The 10,778-nt window shown below is 62.3% G+C and overlaps 1 protein-coding gene across 2 annotated transcripts; it reads right to left on the bottom strand.

The window, feature by feature from the left end:
* Nucleotides 1-341: 341 nt before the first annotated feature.
* On the bottom strand, nucleotides 342-10,717 carry GJC2 (gap junction protein gamma 2). Of its 2 annotated transcripts, XM_057540640.1 has the most exons (3): nucleotides 9,772-10,717; nucleotides 9,108-9,195; nucleotides 342-2,609 (listed from the first exon to the last, which is right to left on the bottom strand). In XM_057540640.1, exon 3 carries the CDS (start codon nucleotides 2,589-2,591, stop codon nucleotides 1,302-1,304), a length of 1,290 nt encoding a protein of 429 aa, XP_057396623.1. In that variant the 5' UTR covers nucleotides 2,592-2,609; nucleotides 9,108-9,195; nucleotides 9,772-10,717; the 3' UTR covers nucleotides 342-1,301. The 2 variants fall into 2 exon arrangements, with proteins under 2 accessions (XP_057396623.1, XP_057396622.1); XM_057540639.1 differs by having other exon boundaries at nucleotides 9,108-10,717.
* Between the last annotated feature and the right edge of the window lie 61 nt (nucleotides 10,718-10,778).

The raw sequence follows: 10,778 nt of genomic DNA, 5'->3' as shown, positions 1-10,778 counted from the left end.
GCCATATCCCTCCCCTCTGGGCCGAGCCTGTTGCCTGGCACAGAGTGTCACCAGTGTCTCCAAGGAGCTGCAGGGGCTCAACCTGGGCCTTGCTCCCCGGATGGCCCCTGCAAAGTGGTTTCCTCTCCCAGCCATCCTAGAGCTGAGCCATGTGTCCCCAGAGGCCAGCGGTGGACACGTACACACATGCATATATGTGTACTCACACATATGTGCACACACCACACTCCCACATACATACACAAGCACACACACACGTTCATGCGGACATTCATACACATACACATGTGGTTGTAAAGAAGAGTTAGTTTTATTTCACTCCCTTTGGAGGCTGTGTCTGAATTGGAGAGGGGGCTGGAGGGAAGAGGCTGTGGCGGGAGCCTCAGAGTGCCTTCCCCTAGCATGCGCAAAGCCGTAGCCCCTCACCACCATCCTGTTGGTCTGAGTGGCAAGGGGGGCCGATGTCGCTTCAGAACTTCAAGTATGTCCCAGAGGAAGGGGCCACGCCAGGCCAGCACAGGAGCTGGAGAGGGCATGGTCCCATCCACCCCGGGGCCCAAGCAGGGCCTGAGCCCCAGATCTGTCTGGGCAGGGAACAGGAAGCAGGGTGCAGGTCCACCTGGCACTCGAGGCAGCTCATGCTTGGGGCCTAGTGGGGGTGAGGCAGGAGGTGGTACAGACCAGGGCTGGGCGCAGGGGCCTCTGCCCACTGTGGTCTCTGTTTTCCCTTCTGTACAAGGAAGACCTGGCATTGCTTTCAGCTCTGCAAGAACCAGAACCTGGGCTAGAAGAGTGTGGGTGCTAGGAAAAGAGCCCCATTTGCTGGGCAGGGAGTGAGGACAAGCACAGTACTCCCCAAGACCCAGGCCAAGCACCCCTGGGCAGTTACACATGGGCTACTGCAGGGAAAGCGGGGCAGGAGGGGGTGGCGCTCTCTCCTGGAGGGTGGCCTTGTCCTGAGGTGGCCAGCTGGGTGGCTCTGGGAGGGTGGAAATGCCCCAGCCGCAGTCCCACCTACCCATCAGGGCTTATGGATCAGAGCTGGGGACCATTCGTGATTCCCAGGCCTACCTTCCCCACCCTATCCTGGATGAAGATGGGGCTCAGGCAGGGCGGGGCAGTGATGCAGAGCAGGCTGGTGCCCTCCGCCCCCTCCCGAGGGGGAGAGCAGCCACCTGAGGGGGAGGAGGAGGGCAGGTTGTGCTCTGCCCCTTAGGCGGTGTCCAGCCCCTAGACTTCCTCCAGAGCCCTCCACCTCGGCCCTGGTGAGGAGGGAGGAGGGACAGCAGCCAAGGCAGGCCTCAGATCCACACGGTGGTCTTACCCTCCCTGCTGCTGCTCCCACTGCCCTTCTCAGAGCCCATCCTGGGTTTGGCCCCTGGCCGGCCCTGGCCCCCGGCAGTGCCCCCCGACGTGGCACTGCCCGACCCGGAGGCAGGGGCGCCGGCCCTCGGGGGCCCCCGGGCGGTTGCTGGAAGGCCAGGGCCTGGTGGGCTGTCGAGGTCCCCAAGCGACCGCCGGTCCTGCAGCGCCTGCAGTGCCAGGTTGGCCAGGTCCTGATCGTGGGTGCGTGCGCGCTCAGCCGCGCGCACCACCAGGCTGTAGTCTGGCGGGCAGGCCAGGCCCGAAGGCGCGGCGGGCAGAGCACAGGGCTGCTGGCGAGGCATGGGGCCAGGGGTGGTGGGCAGGGGGCGGCGGCTGCGCACAGCGTCTTGCGCGCTGCCCAGGCCCAGGTGCGCCATCTCACAGAGGTTGAGCACCAGGCAGAGGCAGCTGACCACGTACATGACCAGCAGGAAGACTGTCTTCTCAGTGGGTCGTGACACGAAGCAGTCAACCACGTGCGGGCAGGGCTGGCGGCTGCACGCGAAGAAGGGCCGCACCTCGAAACCATACAGCAGGTACTGGCCCACCAGGAAGGCCACCTCGAAGGCGGCCCGCGCCACCAGCTGGGCGACGTACACACGCATTAGGCCCTCGCGCTGGATGCGCCGCCGCCCGTCATGCTGACCTGCCGGGCCTGGGACCCCAGTCGCCTTTGGGTCCCCTCCTGCGCCCTTGGCTGCACCCGCGTCCTCAGCCTCATCATCTTCGCCCAGGCCCTCGGCCGCCCCCGGCTCCTCGTCCTCTTCACCCAGGCCCAGCATGGGCTCCTCTTCGCCCAGGTCTGCGGGCTCGGGCCAGCCCGGGTGGGGCGGTGGGGGCAACGGCAGGGGTGCGCGGGGCGCGAGGCGGCCTGGTCGGCGGCGAGAGGCGCGGCGGCGCTCGTCCTGTGAGGCGCGGGCCAGGCGGTGCACGGCATAGCCCAGGTACATTACGGAGGGCGTGGAGATGACCACAATCTGGAAAACCCAGAAGCGCACGTGGGACAGGGGTGCAAAAGCGTCGTAGCAGACGTTGTCGCAGCCCGGCTGCCGCGTGTTGCACGTGAACTTGGTCTGCTCGTCGGAGTAGATGGACTCACCGCCTACCGCCGTGAGCACGATGCGGAAGACCACCAGCACCGTGAGCCATACCTTGCCCACGAACGTGGAGTGGTTGTGGATCTCTTCCAGCAGCCGCGTCAGGAAGCTCCAGCTCATGTTGGTCATAGGGGCGGGGGATGGGACCTGCAGGCCATGAGCAGGAGCTCAACCTGGGGCGAGGGTAATGGGGGCAAGGGCTGGTGGGTTGGGAGGGTGTAGAGTGGCACCTGGAGCCCCTCCAGGAGCGCCGCCCTCACCCAGGGTCCTGACCCTGCCCTAGGAGGGATCAGCAAGAGGCCGGGGCCTCTGCAGCCAGAGGATAGACCCTACAAGGACAGACGAGGGGTCGCCTTCTCTGGCTGAGCACATGCCCTGGCTCCCCCCAAAACCTGACTCTAGGTCCCTGTGGCCTGGAGCAGGGCCAGCCCTCCTGCCCTCCCCCAGCTCTCTAGGAAAGCCCGGCGCCGTGCAAGCTGTGCCCCTTACCCAGCCTCTGGGGACCTCACCCCAGGCCCTGAGAGCCACAGGGAGTCCACTGGGTGAGCTGCCTTCGTAGGGCCAACCAGAAAACGGACCAGCCTCACTCAGAGTCTGGGCCTCACCTCAGATGCCTGCTCCCACCTTGCAGCACCCGGGTTGCTGGATTCCTATTTCCAGCATGCCAGGGGCCCACCAGGGGCTGGGCCTGCAGCCTGCCTGGCCCCCCAGCTCCTCAGCCACTCCAGTCCCCCATCAGCTCACAGTTCCCCAGGCCCCTAGACCCAGTGGCCCTCAGCCCCCAGCCTCCTAGTCTAGCCTCCTCATCATCCCCTAATCCCATCCATCCCCAGACCAAACGGCTCTGTCAGCCTCCAGCCCCTGAAGCCCCCAGCCCCATCAGTTCCAGACTCCCCAACAGTGGGCCCCCCCTTCCTCCACATCCTGAACAGGGGCTCTGGTCCCTCTGTCTCCACAAAGGACCACTGCCATGCTCCTTTGCGCCCCCACCCCCACCCCCGCCACTGGTCCAGCTGTGCCAGGGGCTGAGGCCTATCCTCCAGGCTGCTCCTCCCTCTTGTTCCAGCACTCCCACGTCCTCTGCACATCCTGGCTGGGGGCGTGGGGTGAGCCCAGGTGTCCGTTCAGGGTGGCACCATGTGCAGCGAGGCCCACAGATACTGTAAGGCACACACACAACCACACTCGGGCACCTGGGACACTTGGAGACAGCCTTGTGGCCACTTCCCACGTCCCAGACCAGTGCTCCTTCTAGATCAGCTACCCCTGAGTGAGCCTGTATCTAGAAGGGGCTCAGTGGGCAGGACCACACACCCCTGTACCCCTGCACCTCTAGGGAGGGGGCTGCAGCCTCCTAATGCCCACCCTCCCTCCTCCACACCAGTACCTGCTCCTGGGTGGTTTGGAGGCAGAAGACCCTTGAGTACCTGATGCTTTTGGCCCCCTCCTTCTGGAACAGGCCTGGGAGGCAGCGTGGGCAGGTGTGGAATGGAACAACAGGGGCATTCAGGGCTCCGGGCCCTCTTTATGGAGCTGGGGCCTCTCCCGGGGCAGGGGGTGGGGGCAGGAAGAGGGGGCAGCCGGGGTTCCTGGGGAAGTGACCCTATTTCCTCACATCTGTGTGCAGCGCCCCTCTCATAGCCACACACATGCAAACACTCACAAGTGCACATGCAAATACGTTAACTCAGACACACATGTGCATACATATGTATACACACACTCACATGTGCAATGCACTCATGCACAGGCACACACATTTACAGGTACACAGACTGGCACATGCCCAGCCCTTCAGGGCCATCTTTGATATACCTCTGCCTCAAAGAGGAATGAGCATGAGGGTCTTGATGTCCTCAGCTGGCTGTGTTTCCTCAGCTCTAACTTCAGCTCTCTTTCAGGACCTGTCCCCAACCCTGACCTCAACAGTCCCACATCCCAAGAGGCTGAGGCCTATAGTCCCACCATGCAGGAACCCAGAAAAGGGATGGCAGAGCAGCCCCCACTTCTCTCCCCTCCAAGATGGAGCCCAGTGGAGAAATGGGAGGGAGGGTGGGGGCTGACCCCTTCTGCGTGGTATTTAACAACTGTCCCTCGGTGGAAAAGCCTTGGTGTAGTGTTTGCTGATTCCCGTGGCGTAAATGCTCCCACCAGGCCCATGACCAGCTCAAGGAGATACGCACGGGGGGCGGGGAGTGGGGGGTGGGGGCAGGGTTCTTGAGACCAGCTCTAGCATGGCACTGGGTGGACCCTGCCCTGGGGTGTGAAGGATGGCACTTTGCCCTGGGGGGCTGACTTGGGTGCAGTCAGAGCCGCCCCAGAGATGAGTCGTGTGGAGAAAAGAGGGTGCAGGCCCTGCAGGCTGTCAGCCGAAGGGGACAGCCTGGGCAGCAGGAAGGGTGAGTAAACCTCCTCTCTTCCTTCCCCCAGTGCCAGTGGGGGAGCTCAGGCACCCTCTGGGTGTGGAGCAGAGGCTCTGGCCCTCCAGACCCAAGGGCCCATGCCTGCGTGCTGCATACACGTGTGTGCAGGGCCTGTGTCACACACGCAGTCACGGCGAGGTCATTCCATGGTCAGGGGGCTGATGCTGACCAGCTACGGCCTGCAGGAGCCCAGGCCCTCAGTGCCATGCGCAGGGGTCCCCCAGATCCAGACTTCTGGTGCCAGCTGCTGGACCGGCACATGGATGCCAGCAGGCACAGCAAACCCCAGAAGACCAGACCCCAAAATTTCCCTCCAAAGCGGCTTCCTCTCAGATGGGCTTATCCTGGACGGCTCTCTGCCCAGCACCCTCTCCGCTTCATCAGCAAAAACCCTGAACCGGACTCCGCCGGGTCTTGCTGCTCCCTGGGCCTGCCTCGCTTCCGCTGAGCACCTTAGGAAGCCCATCGACCTGTGCTCCTGAGACTTCCCCTGACTTCGCAGTAAAATGCCAAGCGCACCTGGTCCCAACGCACCAGCACCCGCATTCCGCTCCCACATAGGCGGAAACCACCCCTGCAGGGGCTTCTGCTACGCGGCAGTCCCACGTGCGTCCACTCCCCGCCCACACTCCCGCTCCACCCCACCCCACGCTGAGCCCTGCCCCCTCGTCCTGTCTCTCCACCCGATTGCCTCTGAGGCCAGCCCACCACCCTGCTATTATAGATTGGTTTATAGATTGTTGCCCAAGGTAGAAAATGTATGAGACCCCACTGATACAAATGATACAATAACTAACTAAATGGGGGAGAAGGGAATTCTGAATAATTCATATAGTCACTGTGACCTCAAGGAGGGTGCTCTTCCAGAGAGCACAGCAAGGAGGGAGGGAGGAGTACAACCTGACAGACATCACCTCAGGCAGGTGGCCGAGGTCCCCACCTGCAGGGAGGAGCCAAGTTGAGAGCACAGACCTTGCTGCCCCGGAGGCTTCTTCCCAAACCCTCACCCCAGGTGATCATGAGATATATTGACACAAGTTCCAGGAGGGCCTTTTACAAACTACCTGACCTTCAAAATGCCAAGGGCATCAGTAACTAGGGAAGTCTGAGGGAGTCACCCCCAAGAGGGACCAAGGAGACACGAGGACAGTCACCCCTCCCCTTGGGGACCTTGGGACAGCAAAAGGACACATTGAAAAGTGAGGAATCTTTGGCTTATGGCAATGTATCAATATTGGTGCACCAGTTGTGACAAGCACATCACTGCAGAACTGGGTTTGGGGGCAAATGAGAACTCTCCCTGGTCTCTTTATAGCTTCTCTGTAAATCACAGGTGTTGTAAAATAAAAAACCTTATTTAAAATGGTTTCCTACTCCATCACTTCAAGTTCCCTCTCCCTGTCTTGTCCCATCTGGAACGTATTTCTCTGTGTCTGGAGGCTTCAAACACAGAGCTGGGAGTTTTGCTCATGACCTGTCCTGGGTCTGTGGGGTGCAAGAAGGACCCCAACACAGAGATGGGCCAGTGGGAGGCAAAGGCCAGGCCCATGGCTGCCCAGTGCTGATGGGAGGCAGCCAGTGGGAGCTTGGCTCTGGGCTGGGCCAGCAGGAGAGGAGGGTACGTGAGGGGGTGCTGGCCCCTCAGGGAACAAGGCCCTGGCATTTGCTGGGACCTTTGTTCAGAGGGAATCTCACCCAAAGCTACATGTTAGAGCAAGTGCGGGTGGGGGCCACTCAAGTGGGATCCAGGACGAGGTTTGGGGAGAAGGGGCCCAGGGGCACCTGGGTGTCAAGGTCTGGAAGGGGGCAGGCCTGGGGGTGTTCACTAAAGGGAGTGGGGTCGGGGGAGGGAGGGGTGACTGGTCAGGGTGCAGGGCACACATGGGGGATCCCCATGAAGTGGGCTAGGGTCATCTTCACCAAGAGTTGCCCAAGGAGGCACCCTATTGGGAGGAGGGTGGTAGGCAGGCACCACGGGCTCCAGTGGGCATCAGGATGACCTGTGCTGGGGTGAGCTGGGCCCTGCACACCTGGTTCTGGCACCAATGGAGTGGCTCCTGCAGGGGTGGGCAGCTGGGCTCTCCCCGCTTCAAGCCCCTTTCACCCCTGGGTCTGAACAAAGGTCCTGGGCTTGGGCGGGGGGTGGTCAGAGGCTGAGAACCAGAGATGCCCAGTGCCTCCTCCTGTAGTACAGTGAGGTCAGGGCCTGCCCAGCCATTTCCTTCCCATCCCTGGCCCAGCTTCCTCCCATGTGCCCCCTCTCATGGTGGGTGGACTTCCTTTGGCTGAGGTGGGGCTGCCTGGCTGCCCGCCCCCACTCCCCCCGGAGTGGAGTGCTCAGCTCACCCAGAGGACTGGTGGAACCCTTCCCTGGGAACCTGGGCATCTCAGGCAACCTCTTCCCCTTCCTGAGGACTCAGATTCCTGCATGCACCTGGCACTGGGTGGTCCCTCCTCTACATATGAGTACCTACAAGTAGCCCAAGGCGGACTCAGCCCTGGGAGACCTGAGGCCTTAGAGCAGGGACCAGGGCTGCTCCTGCAGTCCACCCACCTTCCAGGCTAAGGTCCCCCTCCTGCTGCTTGCCCATCCACCCACTGAAGTGCCCTGTGGGGGACAGTTCTTACTCAGAGAGTGGGGCTGCAGCACTTGCCTTGCTCAGGCCCCAGTGCTGTATGCCAGAAGAAATCTGATGTCTCTCCACCTCCACTAGCCCCCAGGCCTCCCAATGGTGGCCTCCCTCACAGCCTGGCCTTAGGATGCCCACAAAGTCTCCCCCTTGTCAGTTTCGTAGTGGTTCTGTGGGTTGTCTTCCATGTCCCTCCCTCCCTGTGCCCCTGTCCTGGATGCCCCAGTTGTGTCCTGCCTGAACCCCCTGGCCACTGAGAGGTGTGCACCCGCCCCCAACCCAAGTGCCCAAAACCCAGACCCCAGGCCTGGGGACCCTCTGCCACATCCATCCGCCCCCAGCAACTCCAGTGCACACCACAGCCTCCCACACAGTGTAGACACCAGCTAGTGGCCAGGTTCCCGTCCCAGTCCCCTACCCCCATTTCCCCTCCTGCAGGCACTCCAAGGTGGGGACACAGGCCCCACTGGGTTGGGTCCCAGGGAGCCTGGGGCTCTCAGCACAAAACCCGTATCCTCACAGGTCCTCAGGAACTTCCTGACCTGCTCCTGCCCACCTCAGAACTGACCATGTCTGGACTCCCTCCCTCTAACAAATGCATACCCACATACTTATACACGCATTTGCACGCCCACACACTTCATCCTCACGCTCAGGCACACACACAGGCACTGCTTTCTGCCTTGTACCGCTCAATGGCCTTCCTCTGGGAAGCTCCCTCCACAGCCAGAAGAGTGAGGTGTCCCCACTGCATGCTCAGTGCCCCCAATCACACAAACGCTCAGCAAATGCCAGTGGGATGATTCAATATCTGAGGCAATGGAGCCCTGCCTGGAAGCTCTGGGGAGAGTTGGTGTAAACCTGAGGTGGGAGGCCCCTGCTCCCTCCCAGGGTCTCTGGAGGTGCAGGTGCCTGGGCTGGTAACTGTTTCCCATGGTGACCTTTGGACATGGCACTCTGGGTCTGTGGAGGAACAAGGGGGCCCCCTCTCTGCTCTGCTCCAGCCTGGAATCCGGGAAGTGAGGGGCCTCCTGCAGGAGTGGAGGGTGTGGTGGGGACAGGCCTGGGGAGTGAGTCACGGTGGCGCAGCCTGGACGGCTCCTGCAGCCAGGCCAGGAACTGCTGCTACAGGGAGGCCTGGGCCGTAGAACCCTGGGCTTTGGCAGGGGGAGGTGTCAGGAGGAGCAAGGGTGTGAGGCTGAACCAGGACCCCTGCCCAAGCTCGGTGCCCCCTCAAGGACCTCCCCAGGCATTGCTGGCCAAGGGCAGGATGCTGTGCCCCTCGGACCCCATGGGGTGGCATTTTCAACCCCTCCTTCAACCCTCCACCCTGATGCGGCCCAAAACGCCGCGTTAAAGCCACTGCAGGCTCTGCCCCCACAGTGTGTGGCAGTGTCACTCTTTCGCTGCCCTGCATACCCCCTTCCTGCCCTGAACACCTGTTGTGTCCACCTGCTCCTCCAACAGCCGAGCATACCACAGGACCAGCTGCCGCCCCTCAGCCGTGCTGCCCCTTGTCGGGACCCCAGCCCAGTCCCGCTCCCCATTCTTGTCCAGCCACCCTGCACGCAATCCGCATCCAGACAACTCACATCTGTGGTGCAATGGGTGCCGCTCCTGGAGAACAGGAGTCTGTTCTGCTCTGCTAACCTCCAGGACCCAGGTCTGAGGACGCAGGACCTAGCAGGCGGCCACAAGGGTTTAGGAGGTGCCCCCGGCCACATAAAGGCTAAACCAAGAGCAGTGTGGACAGCAGGCAGGTGTACCAACTACCGCTTGTCTGCCCGTGTGGAAGAGGTGGGGCTCCCCAACCTCCCCCCAGGGCTGAATAGCCCAAGGCCCCAGCCTCTGGATACACTGCAGCTGCTTAGCTGGCAGGGGCTGGCCAGTCCCACATGGCCTGAGGGGTCCCAGCTGCCCGGGGGCCCACCCCCTTCCCCCCTTGCTCATCAGCTGGCCTGAGCAGCTTCTGGGGGAGGGCGAGGGGCAGACTTCTGCCTCTACCTCCTCCCACCCTTGAGTCTTACTGCAGCTGAATCACCACCCAGACTGATGGCCCTGTGAGGGCAGTGGGCCTGAGATGGACAGACACCCAGAATGGAGGGCCACCCAGCCAGGCTCAGCACCCGTTATCTCCTGGGGTTGGCTGTTCCAAGACAGTTGAGTCCAGGCCCCTGAGACCTTGGGCCCAGAGTGAAGAGGGTGCTGCTCAGCCCCAAAGCGCACCCCAAACCTGGTCCCCTGGTGGTACCCTACCTTCTCCAGGCCAGGAAACAAGTCCTTCTGAGCCCTTCCACCTGCTGGCCGTCTGGACACCAGCCCTCCTGAGGGTGTGCACCCGGCTAAGTCCAGGGCCCGACCCAGGGCCACCTCTCACCACCAAGCACAATGTGGGGGGAGGGCCTTGAAGGGCTCCATTGTTCCCCCTGAGGCTCGGGGTCTGAATCCCTGATTGTCCCTGGGGCTGGACGGGTCCCAGAGAGGGAACCAGTCTCTCCCAGGCTGTACAGTAGGTCAGGAGGCAGCCCAGCCCCATCTTACTTGCCCCCAGGCCTAGGGGCTGCCCAGCACCCCTCTGCCCACTGTCCGGTGTCCAGGCCCAGCTCTCGCCTGCCCTCCGCTGTGCATCTGGGCTTTTGGATGGAGCCCAGCCTTTCTATTTCTGCCCGGGCTCCCTGCCTCCTCCAGGTCTGCATCAACCATCTGTCTGGGTTCCACCGTAGGAGCATGGCCTGGGCATGGACCAGGGCTCAGGCGAGTGCCTCCTGTGCCTAGTACAACTCAGCTGCCCCGACTTCAGATGGGCAGCTTTTGGAGGTATCTTCTGAGACTCCACAGAGCCTGGAACCCTAACAGAGGCCCCCAAGTGTCTTTCCTGGGCTGGCCTCTACAGGAACATTAGGGCCGGCCAGACCCCCAGTGGGCCATGCACAAGGCCCCCAGATGCAGAGGTCCATCCTCTGTAGTCTCAGTCCCTCTTCAGGTATGCAATGTCTGTCCCTCTGCCACCATCAGCCCAGCTCAGGGACCAGGAGGAGTGGTTCATGCAGGATGAGCCCCCAGGACCTTCTGACCCCAGCCTCAATGGCAACTCAGAGAGACAGTGGGGGATGAGGCCCTGCACCCAGCTGGTGGGAGCCCTGGGCAAGTAGCATGCAGCAGCTCAGGAGCAGCCCTCTCTGGGGGCCGGCAGCCCAGAGCAGCAGCAGTCAGATGGATGCTGCTGCCCAAGGACCTCCAGGGGCTGGCCAGTTAGGGTGTGG

This window comes from Balaenoptera acutorostrata, chromosome 2, assembly GCF_949987535.1.
Source record: "Balaenoptera acutorostrata chromosome 2, mBalAcu1.1, whole genome shotgun sequence".
NCBI lineage: Eukaryota > Metazoa > Chordata > Mammalia > Artiodactyla > Balaenopteridae > Balaenoptera > Balaenoptera acutorostrata.
Note: the sequence above shows the minus strand (reverse complement) of the source record. Positions and strands in the feature narration are given on the sequence as shown.

Excerpts from the sequence above, each read along its gene's own strand:
- GJC2 (XM_057540639.1), bottom strand. The coding sequence starts at position 9,239 with ATGTGGCCGGGGGCACCTCCTAAACCCTTGTGGCCGCCTGCTAGGTCC. Across the intron at positions 2,610-9,107 it reads GCACCCATTGCACCACAGAT|GTCCCATCCCCCGCCCCTAT; the intron begins GTGAGTTGTCTG and ends CATGGCCTGCAG.